This window comes from Alternaria triticimaculans, assembly GCF_023758025.1.
Source record: "Alternaria triticimaculans strain BMP 0046 chromosome Unknown scaffold_50, whole genome shotgun sequence".
Taxonomy (NCBI): domain Eukaryota; kingdom Fungi; phylum Ascomycota; class Dothideomycetes; order Pleosporales; family Pleosporaceae; genus Alternaria; species Alternaria triticimaculans.
The window spans coordinates 1-23,913 of record NW_026056007.1 but is presented as its reverse complement, the minus strand read 5'-3'; the positions used below and the strand labels follow the sequence as shown (position 1 = coordinate 23,913).

The 23,913-nt window shown below is 54.6% G+C and overlaps 11 protein-coding genes across 11 annotated transcripts; 3 read left to right on the top strand and 8 right to left on the bottom strand.

Annotated features, from left to right (window-relative positions):
• Positions 1-383: 383 nt before the first annotated feature.
• J4E78_011016 (uncharacterized protein) lies at positions 384-997 on the top strand (the record flags this gene model as incomplete). Its single annotated transcript, XM_049371590.1, has 2 exons — positions 384-437; positions 488-997. 2 exons carry the CDS (start codon positions 384-386, stop codon positions 995-997), a joined length of 564 nt encoding a protein of 187 aa, XP_049216703.1.
• Positions 998-1,096: 99 nt separating this feature from the next.
• Positions 1,097-3,687, bottom strand: J4E78_011015 (uncharacterized protein; the record flags this gene model as incomplete). Its single annotated transcript, XM_049371589.1, has 2 exons — positions 1,097-3,581; positions 3,629-3,687. The coding sequence occupies 2 exons, from the start codon at positions 3,685-3,687 to the stop codon at positions 1,097-1,099; spliced, it is 2,544 nt and encodes an 847-aa protein (XP_049216702.1).
• Positions 3,688-4,111: 424 nt separating this feature from the next.
• Positions 4,112-5,934, bottom strand: J4E78_011014 (uncharacterized protein; the record flags this gene model as incomplete). The annotated part of the gene is made up of 4 exons (XM_049371588.1): positions 4,112-5,072; positions 5,130-5,530; positions 5,581-5,892; positions 5,926-5,934. The coding sequence occupies 4 exons, from the start codon at positions 5,932-5,934 to the stop codon at positions 4,112-4,114; spliced, it is 1,683 nt and encodes a 560-aa protein (XP_049216701.1).
• Positions 5,935-6,799: 865 nt separating this feature from the next.
• Positions 6,800-8,505, bottom strand: J4E78_011013 (uncharacterized protein; the record flags this gene model as incomplete). Its single annotated transcript, XM_049371587.1, has 3 exons — positions 6,800-7,969; positions 8,046-8,140; positions 8,205-8,505. 3 exons carry the CDS (start codon positions 8,503-8,505, stop codon positions 6,800-6,802), a joined length of 1,566 nt encoding a protein of 521 aa, XP_049216700.1.
• Positions 8,506-10,072: 1,567 nt separating this feature from the next.
• On the bottom strand, positions 10,073-11,587 carry J4E78_011012 (uncharacterized protein; the record flags this gene model as incomplete). The annotated part of the gene is made up of 1 exon (XM_049371586.1): positions 10,073-11,587. The coding sequence occupies one exon, from the start codon at positions 11,585-11,587 to the stop codon at positions 10,073-10,075; it is 1,515 nt and encodes a 504-aa protein (XP_049216699.1).
• Positions 11,588-12,330: 743 nt separating this feature from the next.
• J4E78_011011 (uncharacterized protein) lies at positions 12,331-14,148 on the bottom strand (the record flags this gene model as incomplete). The annotated part of the gene is made up of 1 exon (XM_049371585.1): positions 12,331-14,148. One exon carries the CDS (start codon positions 14,146-14,148, stop codon positions 12,331-12,333), a length of 1,818 nt encoding a protein of 605 aa, XP_049216698.1.
• A 681-nt stretch (positions 14,149-14,829) lies between these two features.
• Positions 14,830-16,085, bottom strand: J4E78_011010 (uncharacterized protein; the record flags this gene model as incomplete). The annotated part of the gene is made up of 3 exons (XM_049371584.1): positions 14,830-15,165; positions 15,219-15,639; positions 15,691-16,085. 3 exons carry the CDS (start codon positions 16,083-16,085, stop codon positions 14,830-14,832), a joined length of 1,152 nt encoding a protein of 383 aa, XP_049216697.1.
• A 525-nt stretch (positions 16,086-16,610) lies between these two features.
• J4E78_011009 (uncharacterized protein) lies at positions 16,611-18,027 on the bottom strand (the record flags this gene model as incomplete). Its single annotated transcript, XM_049371583.1, has 3 exons — positions 16,611-16,681; positions 16,732-16,940; positions 16,988-18,027. The coding sequence occupies 3 exons, from the start codon at positions 18,025-18,027 to the stop codon at positions 16,611-16,613; spliced, it is 1,320 nt and encodes a 439-aa protein (XP_049216696.1).
• Positions 18,028-18,423: 396 nt separating this feature from the next.
• J4E78_011008 (uncharacterized protein) lies at positions 18,424-19,353 on the bottom strand (the record flags this gene model as incomplete). Its single annotated transcript, XM_049371582.1, has 1 exon — positions 18,424-19,353. The coding sequence occupies one exon, from the start codon at positions 19,351-19,353 to the stop codon at positions 18,424-18,426; it is 930 nt and encodes a 309-aa protein (XP_049216695.1).
• A 264-nt stretch (positions 19,354-19,617) lies between these two features.
• Positions 19,618-21,320, top strand: J4E78_011007 (uncharacterized protein; the record flags this gene model as incomplete). Its single annotated transcript, XM_049371581.1, has 3 exons — positions 19,618-19,782; positions 19,895-21,037; positions 21,087-21,320. 3 exons carry the CDS (start codon positions 19,618-19,620, stop codon positions 21,318-21,320), a joined length of 1,542 nt encoding a protein of 513 aa, XP_049216694.1.
• Positions 21,321-22,011: 691 nt separating this feature from the next.
• J4E78_011006 (uncharacterized protein) lies at positions 22,012-22,674 on the top strand (the record flags this gene model as incomplete). The annotated part of the gene is made up of 2 exons (XM_049371580.1): positions 22,012-22,209; positions 22,258-22,674. The coding sequence occupies 2 exons, from the start codon at positions 22,012-22,014 to the stop codon at positions 22,672-22,674; spliced, it is 615 nt and encodes a 204-aa protein (XP_049216693.1).
• Positions 22,675-23,913: the final 1,239 nt, after the last annotated feature.

Below are 23,913 nucleotides of genomic sequence, written 5' to 3'. Positions count from 1 at the left end.
CGTGTACGAGTGATCGTGGGTCTGTCTACGTTGCCGCCAACAATGTGCGACAAGGCTGAGTACATGTACCTCGAAAAAGATTGCGATACCCACACAACCATGCTAGTGATGCAGTCGTGATTCGCCGCGTTGGACGTTCTGGAGTTTCGAGATCCACGTCTGAGCTTACGGTGCAGCTGCAGGTCAAGAATAAGGTGCGGCGCAGCTGCGCAGCGGGGGGCCTCGCGTAGGCATCCGCTCCGCCTCACTGCCTGCACCTGCGAACGCATGTGACGTCAGTGAATAGTAAGACCATTAAGGCCGCGACTTCGTCGCAACAATAACTCCGCAGACTTTGTAGCTTTCTGACTTTCAAATAATAACCACAACCTTGCACAAGCAATATGTCTGACCCTCCCTACGCGCTCTTCGTCCTCGACAAGAGCATCACCAACGAGGTCAGCACCGCTGCATCTATTGACCATGTGCACAATAGTAACAATCACAGTATCTCAACTCCGTCCTTGAGCGCGCCTACCATGGCGACGGTGGTGAGGACTGGAACTTCTGGGTCGCGACAGATTCCTACGACGACCTACCCGCATGCCCCGAAGTCCACAAGCCCCCTCCGCCCGGTGGCACGGAGGCGCCTGTACCATCCTCCTTTGTCTCGCCCTGGCTCGGCAAGACGCCCGAAGATTGCGCAAGGTGGTTGCAAGCGATGCCACACGCCGAAGACACGGATGAGAAGAAGTTCAGGATTGACACGCCCGTGAACGACCAGTACTTTGTTTTCCTCAACGAATTCTCCAAGGACGAAGATCTCGTCTTCGTCGCGCGCGTTGTCGAGGAAGATGGGAAAGAGATGAGAGTTGAGTATTTTCCGCAGTCGACGGACAAAGTACAGAAACAGATGTGGACGATTTTGCAGTTCGACGAGAGAGCGATCAACTACCAGCGCAGGCAGTTCAGCAACGGGGAGCCAGATCGAAGTCAGTACAAAGCGCCCAAGGACTAGAGGTGTGTAGTAGGGAACTTTCGCGCGGATGAAAAAGCCTGTCATTGCATTATTCAAACTTGATGGCAACGATGGATGATATCCTCTCTCTTCTTCAATTTATGAGTCGCTCTTCATATGTATTCTCAATTCCATCGTTCCACAAGGAAGCTCAAGTTGTCCATTGCGCAAGCTCCTGCCGACCGCAGTCGCGCCAGCTGGCAACTGTAGTGTAGCTGCCGTACCAGTCGGTATAACAATCGTGAAAGCAACGCTCGTGCCGCTCAACGTCCACGCCACCTTGATCGGTCCGTTGGGTGTCGGCACCGTCCCGCTGACTTCTGACTGGTTCAAGAACCCTATCATGGGGGTAATAAGAACCGTTTCGTACCCGGGAGAGGTTGGAGCGACGCCGAGAAGGTATTCTGGCAGTACATACGTCGGAGCTGCACCCCACGGATGCGCTAAGCTAGTGAAGAGATCGATACCAGGTGAACCGTCGGGCTTCACGTATTCCCAACTCGCGCCAGAGTAATACTCGTTCTTGTTAACCATGCTACCCCACAGGTTGTCGAGCAGATGCTTGATGGCAGGTGTGCTGTCCACTCCGAAGTCGCGCCTTGACTTGAATAGGGCTTCCAACAGGAAACCTGATGGATTGGGTGCCAGCTGGTAGTCGTCTGTCTCCATGTCGCTCGAGATGGTCTTGTAGCCTACTGCGAAGCGAAGCTCCTCAAGCTTAGCAATGGAAGATGCTGCTTGGGTGTCGTTGGCCGCACCAGATAGGATTGCCCAGGCGATACCGGTCAAGGAGAAGTTGCCTCGATCGGTGGTTGAGAGGGAGTATGTTCCGAGCTGATCATTCCATAGTTCACGATTGAGGGCCTCGCGCAGCTTGATGGCTATTTGGGAGTATTGTGTCGAAGAGTCTTCGTCGCCCATCGCAAGCGCAAGTGGCGCGATCTCCTCAAGCATGTAAGCGAAGAGACCGGTCGTTGCACTACCGTTGGCTGGCCCCAGGAAGCTGAATGGCGATGGAACCTCCGGAGAACCTCCAATGAGACCAGATAAGGGATCGATGAAGGCCAATCTCGCGGTGGCAAGTCTCTTGATCTGATCCCAGTGAGGTTTTAGCCCGTCGCGGTCTCCGGTGTGGCGGAAGTATTGGCCGATTCCTGCCAAGAATAGATCTTGGTAGTCTACCAACCCAGCGTAGTTTGCGATATTTGCTTCTTTGTACTGGGGTCGGGCTCCAAGGTTCGTAGAGATCTGGGTAAAGCCGGCGTATGGGCCGTCATCAAGCTGGAAGCTTAGCGCGTATATGATGGTGCCCAGGAGGTAGTCGAACCGAGCAGACGAAGCTGCAACGACACGCACAGTGTGATAGAAGTCTCCTGTCCAGACTAGCCGATCCCGTTTGGCACCATCCAGGCAGACTGAATGTTCTAGAGGTGCGACCTGATACTCGGCCAAGGTATCCTCGCTCGTTAGAGAATTTCGATATATGGTAGTGCCGTTTCCAGCAGTGACGGTTACGTCTTTGTGATACGCGATCTGGTCCTGCATGCCTCCGAAGCCCCATGTGCCTTGGTATCGAGAAGGTGTGCCAAAGTTCCCAGGGGGTGCAGGCGGAGGTAAAGGTATGAACGCAATCTCGGTTCCGTTTACGCTTACCCGATATCCAGTCTCCTCGATTGATGTGCGCACGCGATACCACAAGTTCTCCTTGATGGTTGTGTTGATAGTAAAGTACTGGGCTTCTGGCACGGATAGTGTGCTCTGGTTTACTAGACTCCATCCAGTAGTGAACGCCAGTGTGTTTGGAGGCAAGAGGGTTCGGTTGGTGTTTGCGAGCGTGTTCTGCTCAGGGTATTCGGATGTAAGCACGAAGTAAGGCCCCAGTGGCGGCATTGCACTTGCTACTCTCCAGCCTGCGCCGCCGCGGGCGATCTTTACGTCGAATTCCAGTGTGTAATTGACTGCGTCAACTCCTAGAGAAGATTGCGCACTGGTTTGGCCCCGGATATATGCTCCTTCTTTTGTGATCTCCCACGTAGATGGTGCATTTCCGGCATCTACACATGCTACTTGAGCGACGCGACCTCCTAGGTCCAAGACAAGATTCAAAGTCTTATCAGATGTCTGTAAGCGGCCTGGTAGCATTTCAGCGTCCAAGTTTGAGCTTGTTGCGCGAAATCCCAGATGATCAATAGTGACGGAGCCATTCGTAATCAACCGTGCGGTCTGCCATCGCTGGCCTCCTTGGACGAAGAAGCTCTCGATGTATCCCGTTTCTGTGACTTTGAACGTTTCTACTCGGAAAGAGTTGGATAGTCCATTCGAGAATGTCCAAGGCCCATCCGAGAATGGCTCTTCGACGCCGCGGTACTCTTCGCTGTACTTTACTTCGATCTGCACCGTTCCATAAATTGCTGAAACATAGAAGAACGGGAAGCCGGCTACTTCAGTGCCGTAGTCGAGTGTAACGAGTGGGCTATCTGGCGATAGGATCAGGGTTTCGTTCGTCCACGGCTTCAAGCCCGATGATGAGGGTGCAGATTGCTGTAGGTGTGATTGAGGTGCAATTGAGCCATATTCGACGAAGCTATTATGTGAGTGGACGGTCTTCTGTATGTATCACTGGAGCCTTACGCAGTCGTCAATGGGTTGACAAGAATTGTGATAATCGCAAAACGCTGAAGAAGATCCATCGCTGCTTCCGTGCGAGGTGATCTTGACAGGGCTTTCGTTGGCAATGCGGCCGGACCATGATTATAACCAGCGGTCGTCCCTACAACAACAACTGATGGTCGGAAGGTGGTGGAGAAGGAATAGCCGATGGAATGGTGCCTCTCGGTGCAAATGTAACCGACGCGATGTAGCTTCGGCAGATATTTGCTCACCATTGGCCAGTTCAGTCGGAGCGTTCTTGAAACTAAGGGTTCTCTGGGCAGCCGGGTACCCCGCACGGGGACTTCCCCACAAACCATCGTATCTCGTATCTCGTTTTGTGCAGTTATCGTACGGGGAACCTTTTCTAGTTTCCGTCATAGGGTACAGCCTGGATGATGCTCGGTCGGGCTCGGTCGGGTTCGGAGCAATGCTTGTGGCCGCATTTACGTTGCTTTTATCGTGCTACGATTCTGCGCTCTTCTCGAATCGTGTGAAATCTTCTCTTAACATATTCCGCAGAATTGTACCCGCCCTCGCAGACTGCGCGATAGCATCTTCAACGGCTTGTACGTCGCTCATACTGATCTGCAACGTCCCGGACAAGAGCTCTTTGGTGATGTCATCTCCTGTCGTGACTGTCATCTTCTTCGTACCCGTGATACCCAAGTCGACCTTTGTGGTAGTCGCCCATGGTGTGCTGTACCACAACCACTTCTTCTCGCCGCATGGTATCCAGTACCACCAGCTACTGTTGTAACCCTCGTTCGCTGCGCCTTTGGGTCGGAAGTTGGAAGGCAACGTCGTCTCGGGGTCCGGGACTTGTTCGTCGGCGATGCGACCGGAGAGCACGCGACACGACGGTATCAGTTGTATCGCGCCAGAGACACGGACAGCCAAAATACATGAATCGTAAAGATCCATCCCGGCCAGAGGAGAGCCCATGAGCCATGCGACACTTGAGAGTAAAGTGTCACCAATGACGCCGACCACAGTGACGCCCAGCTCCGATCCTGAATCTGCGCGCGTTGGAAGCTCGAAGTAGTCTGTGTACTCCAAATTGGCGTCGCTCAAGAGCCTCCTAATAATCACGGGATCTTGCGCGTCGTTCGCATAGCTGAGCACGCCGCGGGGGTGGTTCAGAATCTGGTGCTTCGACACCCCAACCGCCAGTCCGAGTAGCCGCAAACTTAACTCGGGTGGCCGGTTCTCGTCCGTTATTTTCGGTGTAATGATGTGTTTCATGTCGTCTACCTGCTGTGCGAAGTGAAAGAAGATCGATCGAAGCGCAAGCCAGATGACCTGGAAACCAAGCCAGATCCGGAAACAAACGGCCGGCTCATTCGAAAGAACGGCGTATGTGCCGAGAAGGGAAGTAATGCAAACGGCGGCGCCTATAATCCAGAATATCTGCCACGCGCGACCTCTGCGAAGGTTGACAGGTACCCCGAGGAGAATCCTGCGCTCTCCCCCGATCACTTACGGTGTAGGCAGCGACCCAGAGACGACATCAAAATGTCTTGACTGCTCGCCAGGTGTTGTAGCTCTTCCGACGTGAAACAACTGCAACGCGATCGCCGAGAAGAAGGTGTACGCCCAGATGACTCCAGTAACCAGGAAGACGCGTCGAGAGCCGAAGTGGTAGAGCAGATACATCTCTACGACCTTCAGCAAGGTTGCAAACGTAATTATCCAGTCGTTTCTGGTCTGTGAGCGTTGTACAATCTCCCAGTAATGATCTCGCATGTAGACGTGAGCTTGTAGATGCTCCCCAGGTTGCATTACTGCACAAGATCGCAACGGGCCGGCCGTCCATTCATCGAAAGCGTAAACATCTTCGAAATCTTCGCTCCCAGCGGTTATCAAAGTAGAACCTTCGCTGGTCTGAAGTCGATTAGACATGTCCTCGAATCTGCTTCTTAATCTTGACTTACCTTGGTCCACTTCACCGTCACTCCAACAGCACTGCCAGTGACTACGCGACTGTTTGCCTTCCTACTCAGACTCATGCAACACCCAATAGCCTTATCAGAGCCACTGGTTCTCACACCAACGGTATCTCGAAGCCATCCTGGTGTGCAGGCGGATATGCATGCTTTGACGATGAAGATCGACCCAAAGGAGCTCAGAGCCGCCCATGGCAAACCGCAAGCGCCGCAATTCCCTAGAGCAATCAGTTCAGCAGTCGAGCCCCCGATCACAGCAGTCAGAGCCGCGATCTCGACCAGACCGCCGCTGAAGTTCACCTCCTCTCCTTCGTCTAGGCTGCTAGCGCATACATGGAACATGATGGCGACAGTGGGTGGTTGTCTTGCGCTGCGGAATGGAAATGAGGCGATGCGACGCTTTTATGATCCAGCTGGCACCAGTTCCGGTGCATGATGCAGCCTGGCGTGATGCCCGTTCAGCTTCGGAGGGGTAGTTGTGGCTGGTCTGTACAGGCTCTCATTCGTATGCGTCAGCATACACAACTCTTGGCTGCATTCGCAGTCGCAAGTATACTGGTTCGCTGTGAACAGGCTCGCCGCCTATGGAGTCGTCGGCAGCTCTTGCAGACATCCTAAGCTGCACCTATTCTCTTTGCGATAGCGACAGGCGCAATAAGGGAAGCTTATGTAAATTACACAGTCTAGGCAGCTTGTGCGCGTCAAGCCATTTCCCGTCTACAATTCGACGCGTCAAGCCTCGTGACACAGCAGCGGCGGCATCAGGCAGGTCGCACTCGTCGCAGCTGTCATCGCGACGATTAGCGAAGACGTGTTGCAGCACTAATCGGAGTGCGGTCTGGTAGCGATGGCGGTATAAGTTGTCACGCAGAGCATTGTTGAAGTGGTGAGGAAAAGTTGAGACGGGTCCGTTGTTGGTGAGGCGAAGTGTTGAGATGTTGGCACGTGCCTTCCCAAGCGCCCGAATCGCCGCATGCAACTTCACGCGAACGCAGCAGGCTTACAATCATCATCTAACCCGCATGAATCGCATCATTAGTTTCGCCTCGCATGCTCGCAACCGCTCTTCAATCGATATATTTGGGTCTTTGGGGGACCACCTCCAAGAATACAACGGTCACTGCAGGGTGCTGTAATTTTCCAATCTGCATTTTATTACTAATACGACATGCAAAGTCTGCCACCTAACTTTCCAGGTTATGTACGATTAAATATACAAGATCGCCGCCAATAGAATACAGGAAACCAATAGACCAAACTGCCCTGCGTATGACTGTACCGCTGACCCTACGAAAACCTGACGACGCTGCTGAGCCTGATGTTGAGTCGGCACACTCTGAGGATTGCGGAAGACGTTATCAGGGTCGACTGCCGCCTTAATTTGCTGCAAGCGAGGCACATTGCCGCCCCAGTAGGCCTGCTGAGGGTCCTCCAGCTCAGGATCGACGTAGCCTGGGTACGCGCCCTGATCGCACGTCTCCTTCTGCACCAAGCTGCTAAGGCCAGACAAGAACGTCTTGGACGCGTCAGTGACGGGGCCTCCAAGATTGACGACATAACTCTGCATGAAGTAGGCGGCGTCGCGGTGCCAGTATGCGGTAGCGGTCTGCGGCACATCGGCGATGGCGCCGCCTTCGAGATCCCAAATGACGAGCCACACGGGCGCGCCCTTCTCAGTGCCATTGATGTAGGAGAACATGGATTTGATGGCTTCGTCCGACAGCAGTTTGTGACTTGGCGTCTTGACACTCTTGGCGTAGAAAGGGATGGGGAAGCTGCCGCTGGCTGTCAGGTCTGGGTCGCCGAGTCCTGGGAACGGAAGCTCGCCAACGGTGATGTCCACAACGACGGTTGAGGTATTAGCAGGAAGGATAGACTGCGCGTTCAGCTTATCGAAGTCGGACTTCGGCCCGTAGAAGTTGCCGTTGATGACCATCGAGCCCTGGCTGAGAGTCATAGTGCTGGAAAAGCGGCGGTCGAGATTCTTCTGCGTGCCAAACTTCTGCCATTTTTGGAATGTGCTTGCGAAGGCATTTGCGTCGTCGGCCGCGATGGTGTAGGCGTACTTGGTGATCTCGGTCGGCGCGGGTGCAGTCTTCATAGTGAACTCTGTGACAATAGCGAAAGAGAAACCGGCGCCTCGGATGGCGAAGAACAAGTCGGGGTTCGTGCTTGCACTAGCTGTCATGGCTGTGCCGTTTGCAAGCACACATTGCGCTGACACGATTTGATCAGCTCCGACGCCCAGCTGGCGACTGAGCGTTCCGAGACCTCCAATGGTCAAGTGGCCACCCGTGCCGATGACGGCTACTTCACCGTATGCCATAACCCGCTTGAGAGGTAGAAGCTTCTCGGAGATGTTGCCGAGAAGGTTTCCCTGTGAAAGATGCGCACGTCAGCGCATGTGCAACAAAGGGTGTTCGTTACAGGTGTAGTGTCAGGAAGTCGCTTACCGGACCAAAAGTTACCGTGTGGTCACCCTCGTTATACGAGAAAGATGCCATGTTCTTCATGTCAACCACCAATGAGCCATTGAACCCTCCCAGTGCTATATACGAAGTTCGTGTTAGCAAGTTCTTAATCGCAAGTCGTCCTTCTGGGTTCAGGCTTACCATAGTTCGCATAGCTATGGCCGCCGCTGCGCGCCTGGACCGCAACTCCTGCGGCGTTCGCACACTTCACGACCTCCGACACTTGCTCCTGGGTCTTTGGGAACGAAATCGCGGCCGGAACAATGTTGTAGTTGAGATTGTATGGGTGTACATCTCCCTGCAAGAACATCGGATCGTTCGGTAGCATCCAAGTGCTGGTATCGTTGCTGAGGGCCGTTTGGAGGCATTGCACGAATGGAGCGTTCTGGGCTATGGCAGCAGTCGCGGCCGTCAAAACGGTCGCTACCAAGAGGTTCCTCATCGTCGGAATCCGATGGTGAGGCTGAGATATGGTAAGGACTGTTAGTGGGAGTGTATGGCGGAATAGAGAGTTGATAAAGGCCTGAAGCGAGCGGATGAAGAAGAACTTGGGGAAAAGAGCGCTTGGAAAGGCGATTCTATCATCTTATGTCGAGAGATCTAGTCTGCTTGGTTTGTCGCCCAAGCCCCAAGCCTTAATCCAGGATGTCCAGGTAATCTTACATACCGCCGTCTCCGACGTCAGCCCTCTATCGCGCAACGACGATGCCTCCAGCAACCTTCGCCCAGCACGAAGAGTAGACTGCGTCTTCAACACAAACTAGAGCTCGAGACTGGTTCGCGCAGGCCCCTCAAGCTGCCATCTGGCAGGCGCAGATTCTCGAGCATCTCGAGGCTGCAGCGTCTCCGCACGTCATCAGCCTTGTGTGCACCATCATGATCGCGCGCAACCAAGCGACTCACTTTCCGAAAGAACGACCGGTAAGCACCATGCTGACAGAACGAGGCTCAAGGCGGGCAAAGTAGTGGTTTTACTTCGGTGTTTGGGTTCGAGTTGAGATCAGGGGAACGCGTTCTCGACCAATCACGGAGGATCGCTGGAAAGATCCCCCGCGTTCCACATCCACGCATTGACTGAACGCTGGCTCTTCCCTACCGGCACCATCCGGGCATTGAATTACTTACTACGCTAGGTATGCCACGATTGTTTGGCAATATAGCATGTTTCTTCTTATCCCGACACCGGCGTCGTGTTAGAGGCTCAGCACTGTTTTTTTGTCGCGTCAGCGTGATGCGCGTCGCCTTTGCGAAGATGACGGACGTGCTCCTCAACTGAAGTCCATCTCCTCACGCAAGAGACCAAGACTAGCAGAACCTCAACCTTAGGCAAGCAGCTCTCGCGCCGTATGTCTGATCGCAATACGTTGCCATCCGGTTTGCTTCTAGAAGATGGGGATGGACAACCGCGAGGCCACGTAAAGCCAACAACACGCCGCCGCCCATTGTCGCAAAGAAACACAGACGTCAGCTGCAACGAGCGCAGTCGAAAGATCGCCCGACTGAAGATGCTTCGCCACAATAACAGAGGACGACAGGCCAGCACGCGCACTCTAGTCGCGTCCTTCTGGAGGATCTCACGACGGGCTCTCCCGTGAGCGTCCTCCGATGCCACCAACAAAGCACACGATGCGCTGCTGGTGCAAGTCCACGGCCCGACACGACCGTTGAGGATCGGGCGAAATGGAGCCGACATAGCACCCAGTAGTCGACAGAACGCTTCCGGTAGATGCCGTTGATGTAAGCATGCCAACATCAGCCGTCCTCGTCGGCTATTCACAGAAACGCAGTCAGGGAACAATACATCGCTTTCTTCAACATCTCTATTTGAGATGCTTGCAAACTTCGCTTACGGTATCACGAGTGGAAGATGACGAGAGCTAGTATCGAAAGAATCAGATTCCGAGTGTGTTCCGTTTCGTTCTTGGAAAGCAATGATTATATTGGAACCCTAATTGGATTTGCAGCTATAAGATGTATCAACTCGCTTTTCTAGCATGACTTCTCGCCTCCTACTTCGCCCCATTCCCCTCATTCGCCTTCTCCGGCGTAGGCGCAAACTTCGAGCGTTCCCGAATCGGGCCACCATACTTATAAAACACAAAAGGAATAGGCGCAAGCACACAAGCCATCCCAGCAATAAGCGAGCCACCGCCACCAACACCAAGAGCATCGAACATGTACTGCGTGAACAGCGGCGCAGCAGCTCCTGCGGCGGAGCGCACAACGGTATTCGCTGCTAGCGCGCTCGCAGCGTACATGAGATACGTGTCGGTGAGGTAGTTGAGATAAGCGACGAAGATGAGCAGGATGGAGGTCGAGAGGAAAACACCGCCGAGAGTGGGAACGACCCAGTGAACGCTATTGTACTCTGCCGACCACGCGAACCAGAACATTGTGATGGGGAACATGACGCCGCCGAGCATGGCTACAGGAAGACGATCTTCGGGTGTGGCTTTGTAGCCGGCTTCTGCCCTCTTTCTGTCCCTGGCTGTGTTCGCGAAGATGATGGCGCCGCCGATGGCGGCACCAAGGGCAGAGCCGATGAGTGGGAGTTCGCCGACGCCGGAGTTCCAGCCGCGGTGTTGTTGGAAGACGATGGGGTAGATGGTGAAAAGCATGTAGAGCAGGGCGTATACGACGGCGAGATAGATGGCGACGGCGAAGGAGATGGGGTCGATGAGGATCTTCCACGGTCGAGTGAGGGCGACATGGAACATGCCTGCGAGCGTCCTGTCCGTCACTTCAACTGGTGCTTTGACCTCTTCATATCCAGGGATCTTTAAGGCGCGTATGCGCTTGGCTTTGTTGCGGAGCACGATTGAGGGCAATGTCTCCGGGATCGTGAACATTAGGATTTCAGTAAAGGCACCCAGCCAGAGAAGGACGTAGAAGCACCATCGCCAGTCTTTCTTCAGTTGGAGAAAGCCTGATATGACGGGTCCGAGCGATGGACCGATGAAGGTCATCATGGAGAAGGCGGCCATTGCATTTCCACGCTCGAGAGGTCCCCAGATGTCTGCCAGTACACCTGGTGCGTTGGAGAGAGGAGCACTTGCAAATGTACCCGTCAAGAATCTTCCCACCAGGAGCCCACCGAAGTTAGGCGTGAATGCGCAAAGGAAGTTGAAGGCCAGGTAGAGCGTAAAGGTGACGTAGAAAATGTATCTGCGACCGAAGAATTCTGAGAGCGGGGCGAATACCAAGGGACCAGCGCAGTACCCCAGGAGAAATAAGGTGATAACAAGCCCCCCAGCCTCGGTGGAGACGTGCAAGTCTGTGGATAGAGACTCAAGCGTACCAGAGGGGCTAGACGATGCGAATGTGGCGTTCACAACTAGGGTGACCGACACCACGGTGATGTACCATCTTCTTGCGGTGGACCAGTTCTTAGGATTTTCGATATCGTCAGGGCCAAACTCAAGCAACCCTTCGTCGTTAAGGTGTATTTCTTCGGAGGCTTCTATGTCGCCGGTCTTGTATGGCTTCGCTGTCGGCCGCGACAAGAATCGCTCGAGCTTTTCCATGGTTGACGATGAGGATGGGGTGTGGGGAGAAGGCACAGGTGGAAACAAGCCTTTCCCCACGGCTTGGTGCGTTATACATAGGACTATTCAAGCCACACTTCTGCGCGGATGATGAAATGGGTTCGGCCGAGGCCATGGTTGGTAAGGGTTCGGAGCTCGTCATTCCGCGGAGGGCGCCAACCGAGCGTCCGCATGAATCCACAGCGTCATCGAATCATAGAGGTCGGTCCAACGTCAGCTCTGACTTTGAAATTGTATGTTTCTGAATTGTAACCCATAATTTGAACTGCGATGACTCCATGTCTCCATGTAAGCCAATGCTGATGGGTCAGAGTGGTCGGAGGGTCGTGACGTGAGTGGAATTGTGAAGGACTTTGGCGCACTTAAGCGATTTTCGGAGATAATGAACGATGACATCAACAGGTTGCCGCGCCCCAATTTTCGGCTATGCTTTTTCCTACTCTTTGCATGGCCAACACTCGAGGTCAACCGTCTCACGTGTTGACGATGATGTTCTATAAATGCTCTTTTCGCAATGGAAATCTAGTGCTGCTCAAATCACGCCTCTACGGAACAGCTGGTCGCACAGGAAGTTCCAACAGCATACCGCACGGATGTCAGGTTAGGCGTCCAAGCTAAGGGATGTAGAAAGACGGTGTGTGCGGAACGGTGGAGCGGAAGCGCGGCCGGCTCATGGCTTGGGGGCGGATGCAGGTGGATGGTGCACCTCAGGCTGTCGTACCTCAGGCGCGCTGCAAGCCTTGAGCAGGGTCCGCATCGTCGCTGTAATACCCATCATCGTCAGCGCTCGCCCGTCCGGTCAGCTCATACTCTCCAGCATCAGCCAACTTCGCCGCAGGGCCGTCATCAACGACTTTGAACATGCGATAAAACACAACGCCCGCGACTCCGGCGATCAACGCCAATCCAAAGTACAACCACTGCAAGTGCGGATCTCTTGCCAATGGAGCAAGCAAGATACCCAGCGCACTTCCACCCGCACTTGTGAGCAAGAAGAGACTCATGATGAAGCTCTTCATATTCTCCGGTGCTTTCGCATAAGCCAGCTCCAGGCCGGTAACACTAGCAAGGATCTCGCTCAGTGCGATCAGCACGTATGCTGGGGCTTGCCATGCGACGTGAACTTCGTTTGGTTTGAACTTGCCTTCGCTGATCTTTCCCGCGTCGCAGTTCGATGGACTGTAGTAGCAAGGTGGCGCCGCGTAGATCTTTGATTGGAGAGCGCCTGCGTAGAGCATGGCGAGCGCGGCCATGAGGAAGCCGAGAGAGATGCGCGTTATTGGCATCATTGCGATGTGTAGTCGTGTACGGATGAACGGGTAGACGAGGCGGTCCATGATCGGAATTAGGATGATGATGGTGACGGGATCGATGTTGGGAAGAATGTCGTTCGGAAGGCCATGCAACTCCATTTGACCGGCTTGCGAGACGAAGTTGTTCAGCATCTGCGAGTACGAGAGCCAGTAGATAGGGAAGAACAGAAAGACTTTGCATGCGACCAGCGCGGTCTTCAACTCGTCCATGAACTTGTCGTCCCAAGTCACCTTTGACCTGCTTCTTCCGTGCCCTTGAGCGGATGCTTTCGCTTTGTCAAGATCTCCGCCGTTCCTTGCGGCGATGTATAGGGCGCGAAAGCAGTTTCCAATCACGCCACCTTGAGGTGGCTTGATGATGTACTGCTTCCTTCCTCTCACCAACACCACATAGCCCACGCAGAACATAACCAATGGTAGAAGATAAGCACTCCAGAATCCGACATGCAACTCCAACATAGTCGTTGCGATCGCAGAGATCGAGCCTACATTGATGCACATGTAGAATATCATGTAGATCCTCTGTACCGTAATCTCTGGATCGACGATGACGCGCTTTCCTCCAGGCAGGTCCTTAACGAAAGGTTTGTTGGACCGCACTTGCTCCGCGATCAACGGCGACACATTGCTCTTGATGCCACCAGTACCCAGGCCGATGACCAGCATCGCGACAATAAGTCCAGGGTATGCGGCTCCACCTCGAACCGCCCACGGCAAGCTGGTAACGAAGAGAATCGCGATGCCGACCATGTACACCAAACTGAACCACTTAATCGTCGCATACTTCCCAAGATATTGGTCCGCAACAACGGCGCCAAATAAAGGCGTGAGGTAGCACCAGAATTGGAAGAAGTTCGTCATCGCTGTCGCGCCACGCTGCTTCAGGCCAAGAGCTCCAGGAAGGCCATTGGGGTCGTTGTATTCGTTGGCGATGTAGTTCTGGAAGGGCCCGGAGAGTCCGTAGTAGGCGAAGCGCTCACAAAGCTCGACAACGGCGACTAGAAAAGCGCCATGTGGCAGCGTGTCTGCTACGCGAGGCAAGAATAGCAGATCTTCTGCTGTCGGTATTGAGCCAATATGAACAGGCGCCTCAAAGGGAACGGCATCCGCGTCTTCATCTGCGACGTCTTTGCCGTGTACTGTGAGGTGTGCACTTGCAGTCTCGGTCTGCGCAACAGTGGTGTATGCACCGCGCTCTTCACCATTCTGTCGCCAGGATGAGGCCATCTTGAACCGTGTTGTTCGATCAGGTGTTCTTTCGTTATGCTTTCTTGGTGCTTGGTTGTCCTATTCGCTTGGTTGAGCGCCTCCTCGTTAGGGCGATCAAAGCCTCTTGCTGCTATATTGTGCGCGCACGCTCATGGCATGGTCGGAAACCGTATCGTGTCCATGACGGCGTGGTGTTGCCTGAATTGGGTGGTCTAAGCCGTGAGTTGATGAGATTGGAGATGAAGACACGCGTTCGCGGCCTCGGGAAGGTGAGACGGTGCTCGTGTCCGGTCTAGGCCGGATCGGTTGCTGAATACCCCACAACACATCACAACCGTTCAAAGCCATGCCTTTCGCGATCGCAAGTGAACTCGCATCAAATTTAAATGCAGTTAGGGCTGACAGCTATCGCGGAATGGGCTTGCTACTAATGGGCAAATATTGCCTCTGCCAAATACACTCGCTCAAGAAGAAAGGCCCGGAGGTACAGTTAATAGAATCGCGATCGCCCTTCGAAGCGGACTTGAAGGGTGCGCGACAGTCCAGCGAAAGCGAAGCAAGGTCTTCACATCAAACGCATCTGATCGAGTGCCGACCGCAAGTACATCCGCCCTGACTACCTCTTAGCAAACCAATCCTCCTACACACCAGTAGCCAAACCCTTCAAACCACCATCCCCTCCCTTTATCCAACGACCCTCTACCTAGGCGTAGCAGGCGGCGACATCATATTACCTCCGCCTCCCCACCCAATCATACCACCACCCTCAACCGCCTCACATTGCGACATGTGGAAGGCCCTCAACACGTTCTTGTTCTCCGAGAACTCCTCCCACGCACTCTCATCCTGTAGTATGGCAGGCATCCTCATCCTCACACACTCGATGATGGCTTTGCGCAACCCGCGATCGTCCTCCGGGCATTGGTCGTCGTAGATGCATGTAGCCAGGTCGACGATCATGAGCGGGTCGGTGATGAAGGGCAGGCGGTCAATGATGGCTTCGGCGGCGCGGCGCTTAATAGGTTCGAGGTTGTACTGTGTGCAGAGTTAGTGTGATGGCTCAGAGATAAGGATATGAGAGTGAGTACCTTGTCCGCGGCGATGAAGAGGTCCAGGAGTTGGTTCATCATTTGCTCTTTCTCAATTTCCATACGAGGCGCAAAGTTGGTGAAGATAGAACCAGTGGTCGGGTTATATACACCATACATCTCATCTAGGAGAGTGGAGACGACTTGCGCTGACTCTGGGAGTTCGATGGATTGCTTTGCGGTCTCTGCGAAGCCACCACCGCAAACTGCTTTGAAGTAGTGCGACTCTTTGCAAAGCTTGACGCGATGGACGCGGAATTGGCTACCACCTGCGACAATGGTGAAGTCTGACCATTCGCCCGTTTTCCGTAGGCGAGGCCATTCAGAAGAGTCGGCAGGAACGGCCATCCAAGGCCGCGGAGCTCGGCTCGTGAAACCTTGCTGTTCCATGTCGAAGTCGGTCTTGACGAATGCAACCTTCCTAGCACCATGTCAGTCCCAGTCGAAGCATCAGATCCAGCCTGCTACATACTGTGGCACTTCATAGCTGTAGAAGAAGTGGTTGCCAGCCGCCGTCGCAATATCCTCCAGCACATCCAAAAAGCCACGTGCACGATCTGGCGACGCAAACTCAATATCGACTTGAAGGTGTTGGAACAGGACCGAGACTTTCTTGCTCTTGTCTCGCCAGGCTGCTGCGCGCGCAGTCTTGGCCTGGAAGTATATAGGCTCGTCGGTTTCTGGAAAGCGCAGAACAGAGGCAATGCTGAAGGATGTGCTGTCAACAAAGCCGAATTCGGCGTTCGCACGGTCCATAAAGAGGAATGTAGGGTCGGTGTTCTTCTGCTCCTTTCCAATGGAGAAGGACCGAAGCTTCCAGAGAAGTGACTTATAGTCTTCGGCGGGAGGTCTGGGAAGGAGAGGCATGGTGATGCGGAATGCTGGAGATCGTGGGAGAGACGCGGCGATGTATAGATCAAAGGGTCGTTGAGGTAGGCAGGTACAAGATCGATAAAGAAAGTCGAGATAGGGCGAACTATTAGCTTCGCGGTGATGAGGTTAGCGGTATTGTTAGCGGTGAGCAGTGAGCGATGAGCGGAGATTCTCGCGATAGCATCGCAAACAGAAACCCAAGGATTTGCCCAACCGGCTTACTCGATTAGGCGATTGTTCGTAATTTCAGCATGATAACGAGTATCGAAGGGTTGTACGTTAGCTGTCCATTCAAAGGCGTGATGTACAGTGATTATTGTATTGCGACTCGGTGCTATGGAGCTCGTGGGTGAAATCGAACCGTATGATCAGTTCCTTTGATCATTTTAAACCGACACTCCGTGCCAGAGGCTATGCCGTGATATGTATCGCGCCCTTTAACGCCGATGGCCCAGATGTTGTACAGTAAATTCGGGAGAAGATCGTTGATATCGCATAACGCCAAGCTTGAGAGCAATCTCACCAGGTCGTCGCGACCTGCGGGTATTCCTTCTTGCTGATCTTGAGGTCGTCGTAGACAGAGTCGTCACCTAAGGCTTGATTAGCACACATCACATTGGCCAGCGGCTGAACATCGTACCGTGAAGATGCTCGACGCGCAGCTCATCCTCATGTTCAAGCTTCTCAATCTCCTCTTGTGGGGTCTCCTTGTCATGCTTCTGGTCTTTGGTAGTCGGCTCGACTCCACTCTCCATCTTCTCGCCAATGAGCAAGATCTGGCAGTACTCATAGTCGAGGTACTTTGGCTTGACTTCCACCCAAGCTAACCCGCGGAACTCGTCGATAAACCTGGCAATGGTCAGTCATGAACAAGTAGTCACATCGCAATCACTTACTCCTTGGGGAAGTCGGGCTTCTGAGGAAGCTGGGCGGAAGCCGGTCCGCTGCGCTCAGGGTTCTTGACGCTCATGACGAAGCTGCCCTGGTCCTTGATACCCAGGTCTTCCTGGACCTCTCCGAGCTCGGAAGGTATGGTGGTAGAGTATATGAGATGGCAGGTCCGGTCTTCAGTGCGCGTGATCGCATACACGCCTTCCGCTACCGGTGCGACAGGCTCGGTGCGTCGGCTGCCTTGTGTCTTCGTCTCGTACTCATCCGCACCAAAGAAGCTCTCCTTCAGCTCTTTAATGGAAGTGTTCGCCTTTTCGACAAATGCCATGAATTTATCGTTGTGTGACTTGGGGAAGACCTTTTTGGGTAGCGCAAAGAGTCGGATGTTGTTGTCGTCGGCGAGGGCACCGTCGCCTAGCTTGGCTCCGGATGGCATTGGTCGGAGGACGAAGAAGGTGCGTTGAAGGTCGCCAACGCTTTCGGATTCCTCGACGCCGACGCGGTTGCGGGTGAAGAAGTAGATGACGCCCTTCTCGAGAATGTTGGACGGCATTTGCTTTGCGCGCTGGGAGGACTCCTCGATCGCGCCTTCGCCATCTGCGCTAGTCTCCTTTGACGCGTTTTCCGATTTGTCTTCGCTCTTCTCTGTCTGTGTAGTCTCTTCGGCTTTGGGGGCGGCGTCGGTGTCTTGTTCCGCCTGGTCGTCGGTAGTCTCCATATCGGTTGATGCAGGCTTGTCATCATCGCCATTGGCCAATGCCGTCGCATCGCTCGCATCGACGAGGTCTTCCGCGGCCTTCTTCTCGGCCTCCTCTACATCTTTGGAGTCTTGACCCCCATCCGAGGCGTCCTTCATCTCGCTGTCAGACTCCTTGCTGGTGTCCATTGTCTCCTCGATAGTAGCTTGCTTCTTGGACGCCTTGCGATCGCGCTTGGGAGACGGCTCGACTTCGGGCTTGCGTTTGGTGCCGGCTGCGACATCGTTACCCTTTGCTGGGCTGGAGCCACCGTCGGTGCTGCGTGCAGAGGAGCGTGTTCCTGCCATTGTGGCTGCAGTGAGGTTAATTGAGTGAATTGGTGTAGATTATTGAAGATATGAGTGAAAGGATGAGAGAAGGATGGGAGACAAAGCAAAGGAGTAATGAAGGGGGCGGATGTTTGCGCGCGCTGGTGGTTTGTGGCAGGCGCGTCGCGTGAAATGGTGACGTCAATGGCAGTCATTAGTACATCGACGCGTCAGGAAGGCACGTGCAGCATTGGACCATCAGATGGAAGCCGCGAGCGGTCATGAGCGATGATTTGAGAGCGCGTGGAATAGCGTCGCGCATTCACGCGCTTGATGTAGCAAACCTATCGATGCTGATATACAAGGCCTTCGCATCGTACATCCTCTCATCGAGCGCAGCCCGGTCCACGTACACGAAGCCACAACTAGGTTTGCTTATTCGTGCCTCTCGAGAAAGGCGTGAATGCCGTCCGCGATGCCCTCGGGGCTCGGCTTCTCTGCGCAAACATCAGGAGTAAAGCCAAACTCCTGCTTAAGATAATCGCGCGTGGTCGGACCGATGGTGCATATCAGGATGTCTCTCTGATCAGCAGTAGCCTTGACTCTCCCAGTCTCCATATCCAGAAGACCCAGGCTCTCAAGCATGGCCTGACATCCGCTTGGAGAAAAGACAACAACCCACTGCCTTTTCGAGCCCTGATCCGCGTTTCTGCGCCAGATTGTCGAAAAGTCCTCCTTGAAAGACTGCATCTCTCCAGTCTCGTATATAACCAGCTCATCTACTCGCGCCCTCTCTTTTGGATCCAGCTCTTCTGATTGCAGGGTCTTTGGTATTATATCCCTCCTCTTGTCGCCGACCATGAACAGTACGGGTGGATTCGCAACACCCGGATAAAGGGCGTTGTAATGCTTCAAGATGAAGCCAGCGAGAGCTTCGCCGTTGCCGGTTTCGTCTCCCAGGATTGGACACTTAAGACCCAGTGATCGCAGTCCGCGAGCTGTAGCTGGGCCTACTACATATAGCGGCAGACTCTCTGGCAGCAGGTCGTCGATGTCGAGGGCGCCTTCTCTGCGGATATCCTCGACAACCTCGCTGAAGGCTTCGACTGCACGCTGCGAGGTGAAGATCAGCGCGCCATATGTCGCGAGACCCTGCTGCGCTTGTGGCACGAAGCCGCGATCGGTGACATGTTGGCGTACCTCACGCAGGGCATCTCGCTTGAACCTGTGCTCGAGAACGGGCACGAAGACGGGCGCATAGCTGCCGTTGTCGAGTTCAAGGAACAGCTCTTCATACGTGTCTTTGGGCACTGACTTGGTCTTGAGCAGCAGAATGGGGATGCTGCCCCGCGATTGTTCCGCCATAGCCGTGGTTTGGTGTGTGCGTGGTCGAGGCCCCGAGTGAAGGGTCAGGACTGCGGGCGGCACACTAGGCCGCCCGCTAAACATCGGGAAAAGTTGCCAGCATCCGTGGTTCACTCGAGACCCTCGAATTTAATAGTTGTCCTCCCACCGCCTGCACGCCTCGCCTGCACATTCACGACTCGGCGGTCTACCCAGCTCTCGCAGACCTCTCTCCCCCGCTGCAACGCCCAGTCAGCCCTCAACCCAATTGACTGCCCAGCAAACATGGCCGACGTCGCAACTCCACCCGCCGCCCAGGCCTCGACCAACGGCGCTGCTGCCCCTCCGGCCAAGCAGCAGGTTGTCAAGCCCGACAAGCCCGACGAGGACAAGTACAAGGAGGAGCTCGCCAAGCTGGAGAAGGAGCACGCCGCCGCCCAGGAGAAGCTGGTGAGTACATGTCATGTCCCTGTGTGGTGCGCGCAGTCGCACGGCCACGAGCTGACGGGTGGCTACATCGCACACCACCACTCAATTCGGGAAAATTACTAACGACGGCCAGAACGCGTGCAAGGCCAAGCTCGACCTCGCCAAGCCCAACAACAAGGACTCGCCCAACGCGAAGCGCCAGCAGGAGCTCAAGACGGAGCTCAACGCAATCCGCTCGACCCAGCAGGGCAACAAGTCCGGCCGCAACTCCATCTTCGAGAAGATCAAGAAGCTCGACGAGCAGCTTAAGCAGCAGCTCAACGAGCTCAAGACGGCCAAGGGCAAGTCCAACTACAAGTCGGCCGAGGATGTGGACCAGGAGATTGCCCGTCTGCAGAAGCAGGTTGACGGCGGCATGATGAAGCTCGTCGACGAGAAGAAGGCCCTGGCCGAGATCAGCGCCCTCAACAAGGCCAAGAAGAACTTCTCCGGCTTCGACTCCCAGCAGAAGAAGATCGACGACATCAAGGCCCAGATCGCCGAGCAGAAGAAGCTGCTGGACGACCCGGAGAACAAGGCCCTCTCCGAGAAGTACACCAAGCTCCAGACCGAGCTCGACGGACTGAAGGCTGAGCAAGACGAGGCCTTCAAGAACCTGAGGTCACTCCGTGAGGAGACCGACAAGGCGCGCGCAGTGCAGCAGGAGAAGTACCAGGCCCGCAAGGAGCTCAAGGATAACTACTTCCAGCAGCTCCGCGCTTTCAAGAACTACGAGTTCGAGGCGCGCAAGATCCGCAACGAGAAGAGGCGCCTCGAGCAGCTCCAGTACGTCGCCGGCAAGCGTAAGGAGACTGCCTCCAAGCGTCTCGAGGAAGCCAGCGCACCCGCCTACGGCGACGAGATCATTGCCTGCGAGGGCTTGATCCGCCACTTCGACCCCTCCGCCCTCCCTGCGAAGGAGACCACCGCCGCTAGCAAGTTCGCCGCTTCCGCCCAGCGCACCGTCGACGACTCGGGCCTCAAGGGTACCCGCATATCGAAGAAGGACACCGAGGAGGAGAGCTACATGGCCGGTACTGGTGGCAAGAAGGGAAAGAAGGGCAAGAAGGGCGGCGCCGCTGCTAACAAGTTCAACTTGAACATCGGAATCATCGAGGAGCTCGCCAAGGTCGGCGTCGACCCCCCATCAAGCCAGGACGAAGTCCCCGCCACCGTCGAGAAGCTCCAGGCCAAGCTTGCCCACTGGAAAGAGGACCAGGACCGCAAGACCAAGGAGGTGAGTCATTCTACATACCACTGCGAGGATGCTGCTAACAAGTCTTCAGAACATCGCCAAGGCGCAGAAGGAGATTGACAAGCTTGAGGCTGAAGAAGCCGCAGAGGACGCCGCCAACGGCAGCACCGACGCCGCCCGCAAGCCCGCCCAGAAGAACCAGGCCGTCAACGGCGACGCATCCGCCGAGGCTGAGCTTGCACAGGAGAAGGACGCCGCAGCGGACGCTGCTGACGACCTCAAGAAGGCCACGATCGAGGACAAGGAGACTGCCGCCGACGCATAGAGTGCGCAGTGTCAAACATTGTCGCTAGGGGTGTTAGCCTCTTAAAACTTGGGCCATATTTCCGGGACATTGGTATGGTGTAGGATCTAGCCCACATCTTCATTTCTAGCTTGGGATCTTGGAATCGGTACATTGTCCGCTATTGTTACGAGATACCAGCATGGCATGGGACGGGGTCACGGAGTGGAGTACGATGTGTCTCTTTCAGACGCGCAGCAGACCTAAAAGGTTAATATCACCATCTCATCTTCAATGCGTCAATCAAAGTGACATGTACGACTAAGCATCTAGAACTTGGTCATTAGCTCAAAGAAGCATGACATGACGCAAGACCCTGAACTACAGACTAGACCATCCGCAACAGGAGCCGGTGCCGGTGACAGCCAAAAGGAGTTACCCCACATACATAGCGGGGTGGATGTGGTTCCCAAACGCGTGGTGGTGGTACTGATGACATCATTGGCAAAGTCCTACAAAGTCGCGCGACATTCTCAGCTTCCCTCCCACACACTACCTGCTTAACGATAACTACCCATTCCAAGGTATGCTTTCCTCTCGTTTCCTTTCTCGGTGCATCGCAAGGACAGCACGAAGGTCGCCTCGAACATTGTGTCTACAGAAGCTGACGCCTTCTTCCCAGCTACCAAACAACCACGCCGCTCAACGCGTATTCTCTACAATCACCATCACCATGTCTGGCTTCAGCAACACCGACACCGGCTCTAAGACCGCCGACCCCTACACGCAGAAGAACCTCGAGGAGCCCTCGCTTAAGGAGAAGTGCGAGGACCTGCTCAACTTCGTCGACAAGACCAAGTTCTGCCTTTTGACCACACAGGCTGCAGACAGCGATCTTTTGGCCTCAAGAGCCATGGCTGTGGCTGCAAAGGTACTGCACACCCAATTGATGATCAAAGACATGGCTGACAAACAACAGGAGGGCCACGGCTTCGACCTCCTCTTCCACACCAACACCGAGTCCGGCAAGACCGACGACCTCAAGGAGCACAAGTCCGTCAACGTCGGCTTCATCAACAACTCAGGCGAGTGGGCCTCCATCTCCGGCCACGCCTCCATCGAGACAGACCGCGACGTCGTCCGCAAGCACTACTCTCCAGCGCTCAAGGCATGGATTGGCGATCTTGGTGACGGCAAGCACGACGGTGGCCCAGAGGACCCGCGCATTGGCATCATCCGCGTCAAGGTCAGCACTGCACAGTACGCTGTGTCGAAGCGGACACAGATTGGCGGGCTTGTTGAGCTAGCGAAGGGTATTGCGACTGGTGAGGCACCAAATGTCAACAAGCTGAGGCATCTTGATGAGGCGGAGATTCAGCAGTATAGGTCGCAGTAGATGGACATCGGAAATCTCATGATACTCCAAGAAAGAGGAAAGGGATAGAACTATGATGACCAAGAAGTAATCAAATAATAAACATGCTTCCCACGACCATGTCCTCGTTGCATAGATGTGAGCTTGTTGGAGCTTGATGAAACTCAAAATGACGTCACACAAGCGCGTTTCATCCTGGTCCTTCCGCGTCAAACCTCGGCGCCTTGCACAGCTCAAAGCATTCACCCACCAAACACCCGTCGCATCCCCCATAACCTCCCTGTCTCTCTGCGCATTTACAATGGAAGACCCAGGTTTGTCGTCCCCCTCCCTTCCTCCTCTTCAACCATCCTCTATCCCCCATCCCTCATCCCCCATCCTTAACGCGCATCCCGCTAACCAACCCGTCCCGTCGCAACACAGTCAAAGAAATACCCGCCATCATCCACCTCCTCACGCAATCACCGCCGTCCCTCCAGCGCGCGACCATCGACAAATACTTCACACCCGACGCCGCGTTTTCGCATCCCTTTTGCCGCACATGGAGCCGACCGAATTCTAGGTGGTTGGTTGAAAGGACGTATCGCTGGTATAAGATTATGAGTCCGAGGATTGATTGTACGGTGGGGAGTGTTGGTACGTAATAACCCAGGGGAGGGCGAGGGGGGGGGAGATGGTGTGATGATGTGCTGGGAGGACCAGACAAGGAGGAGCAACAAGGAGGAGTAACTAGGAGGAGTAAACTAGGAGTGCGAGTGCAATGACTAACTGAGAGAAACAGCATTCGACGAAACAAACCTCATCCTCTACGCAACTATTTTCCAAATCTTCCGTATTTGGTTCATACCCTTCTACTACGCGCCCGTCCGCCTCACCACCGTTCTCCACCTACGCAAATCCCCTTCCACCACCACCACCACCTCCTCCTCCCCATCCCAAACTCAAAAGCCAAAATACCACATCTCCAAACAAGAAGACCTATACCAAGTCGACCAATGGATACGTTTCGTCGCGCCCGGCGCGTGGATGTTGATCTGGCTCTGGCAGGCGTGGGCCACGGTATTCTGCGTCGCGGGCACTGTGCTGCTTTGGCCGGTCACTTGGATGGAGGAGAATTGGGGGTGGGGTGAGGGTGTGGGTATGGAGAGTGGGACGGGGCTTGTCAAGGGCTTTCGGATTACGGGGAAGGGGGGGATGGGGGGGAGGTGGGGGGTGGTTAGGTTGGATGGGTTGGCGGAGGAGTAGGTGAGGAAGAGGCCG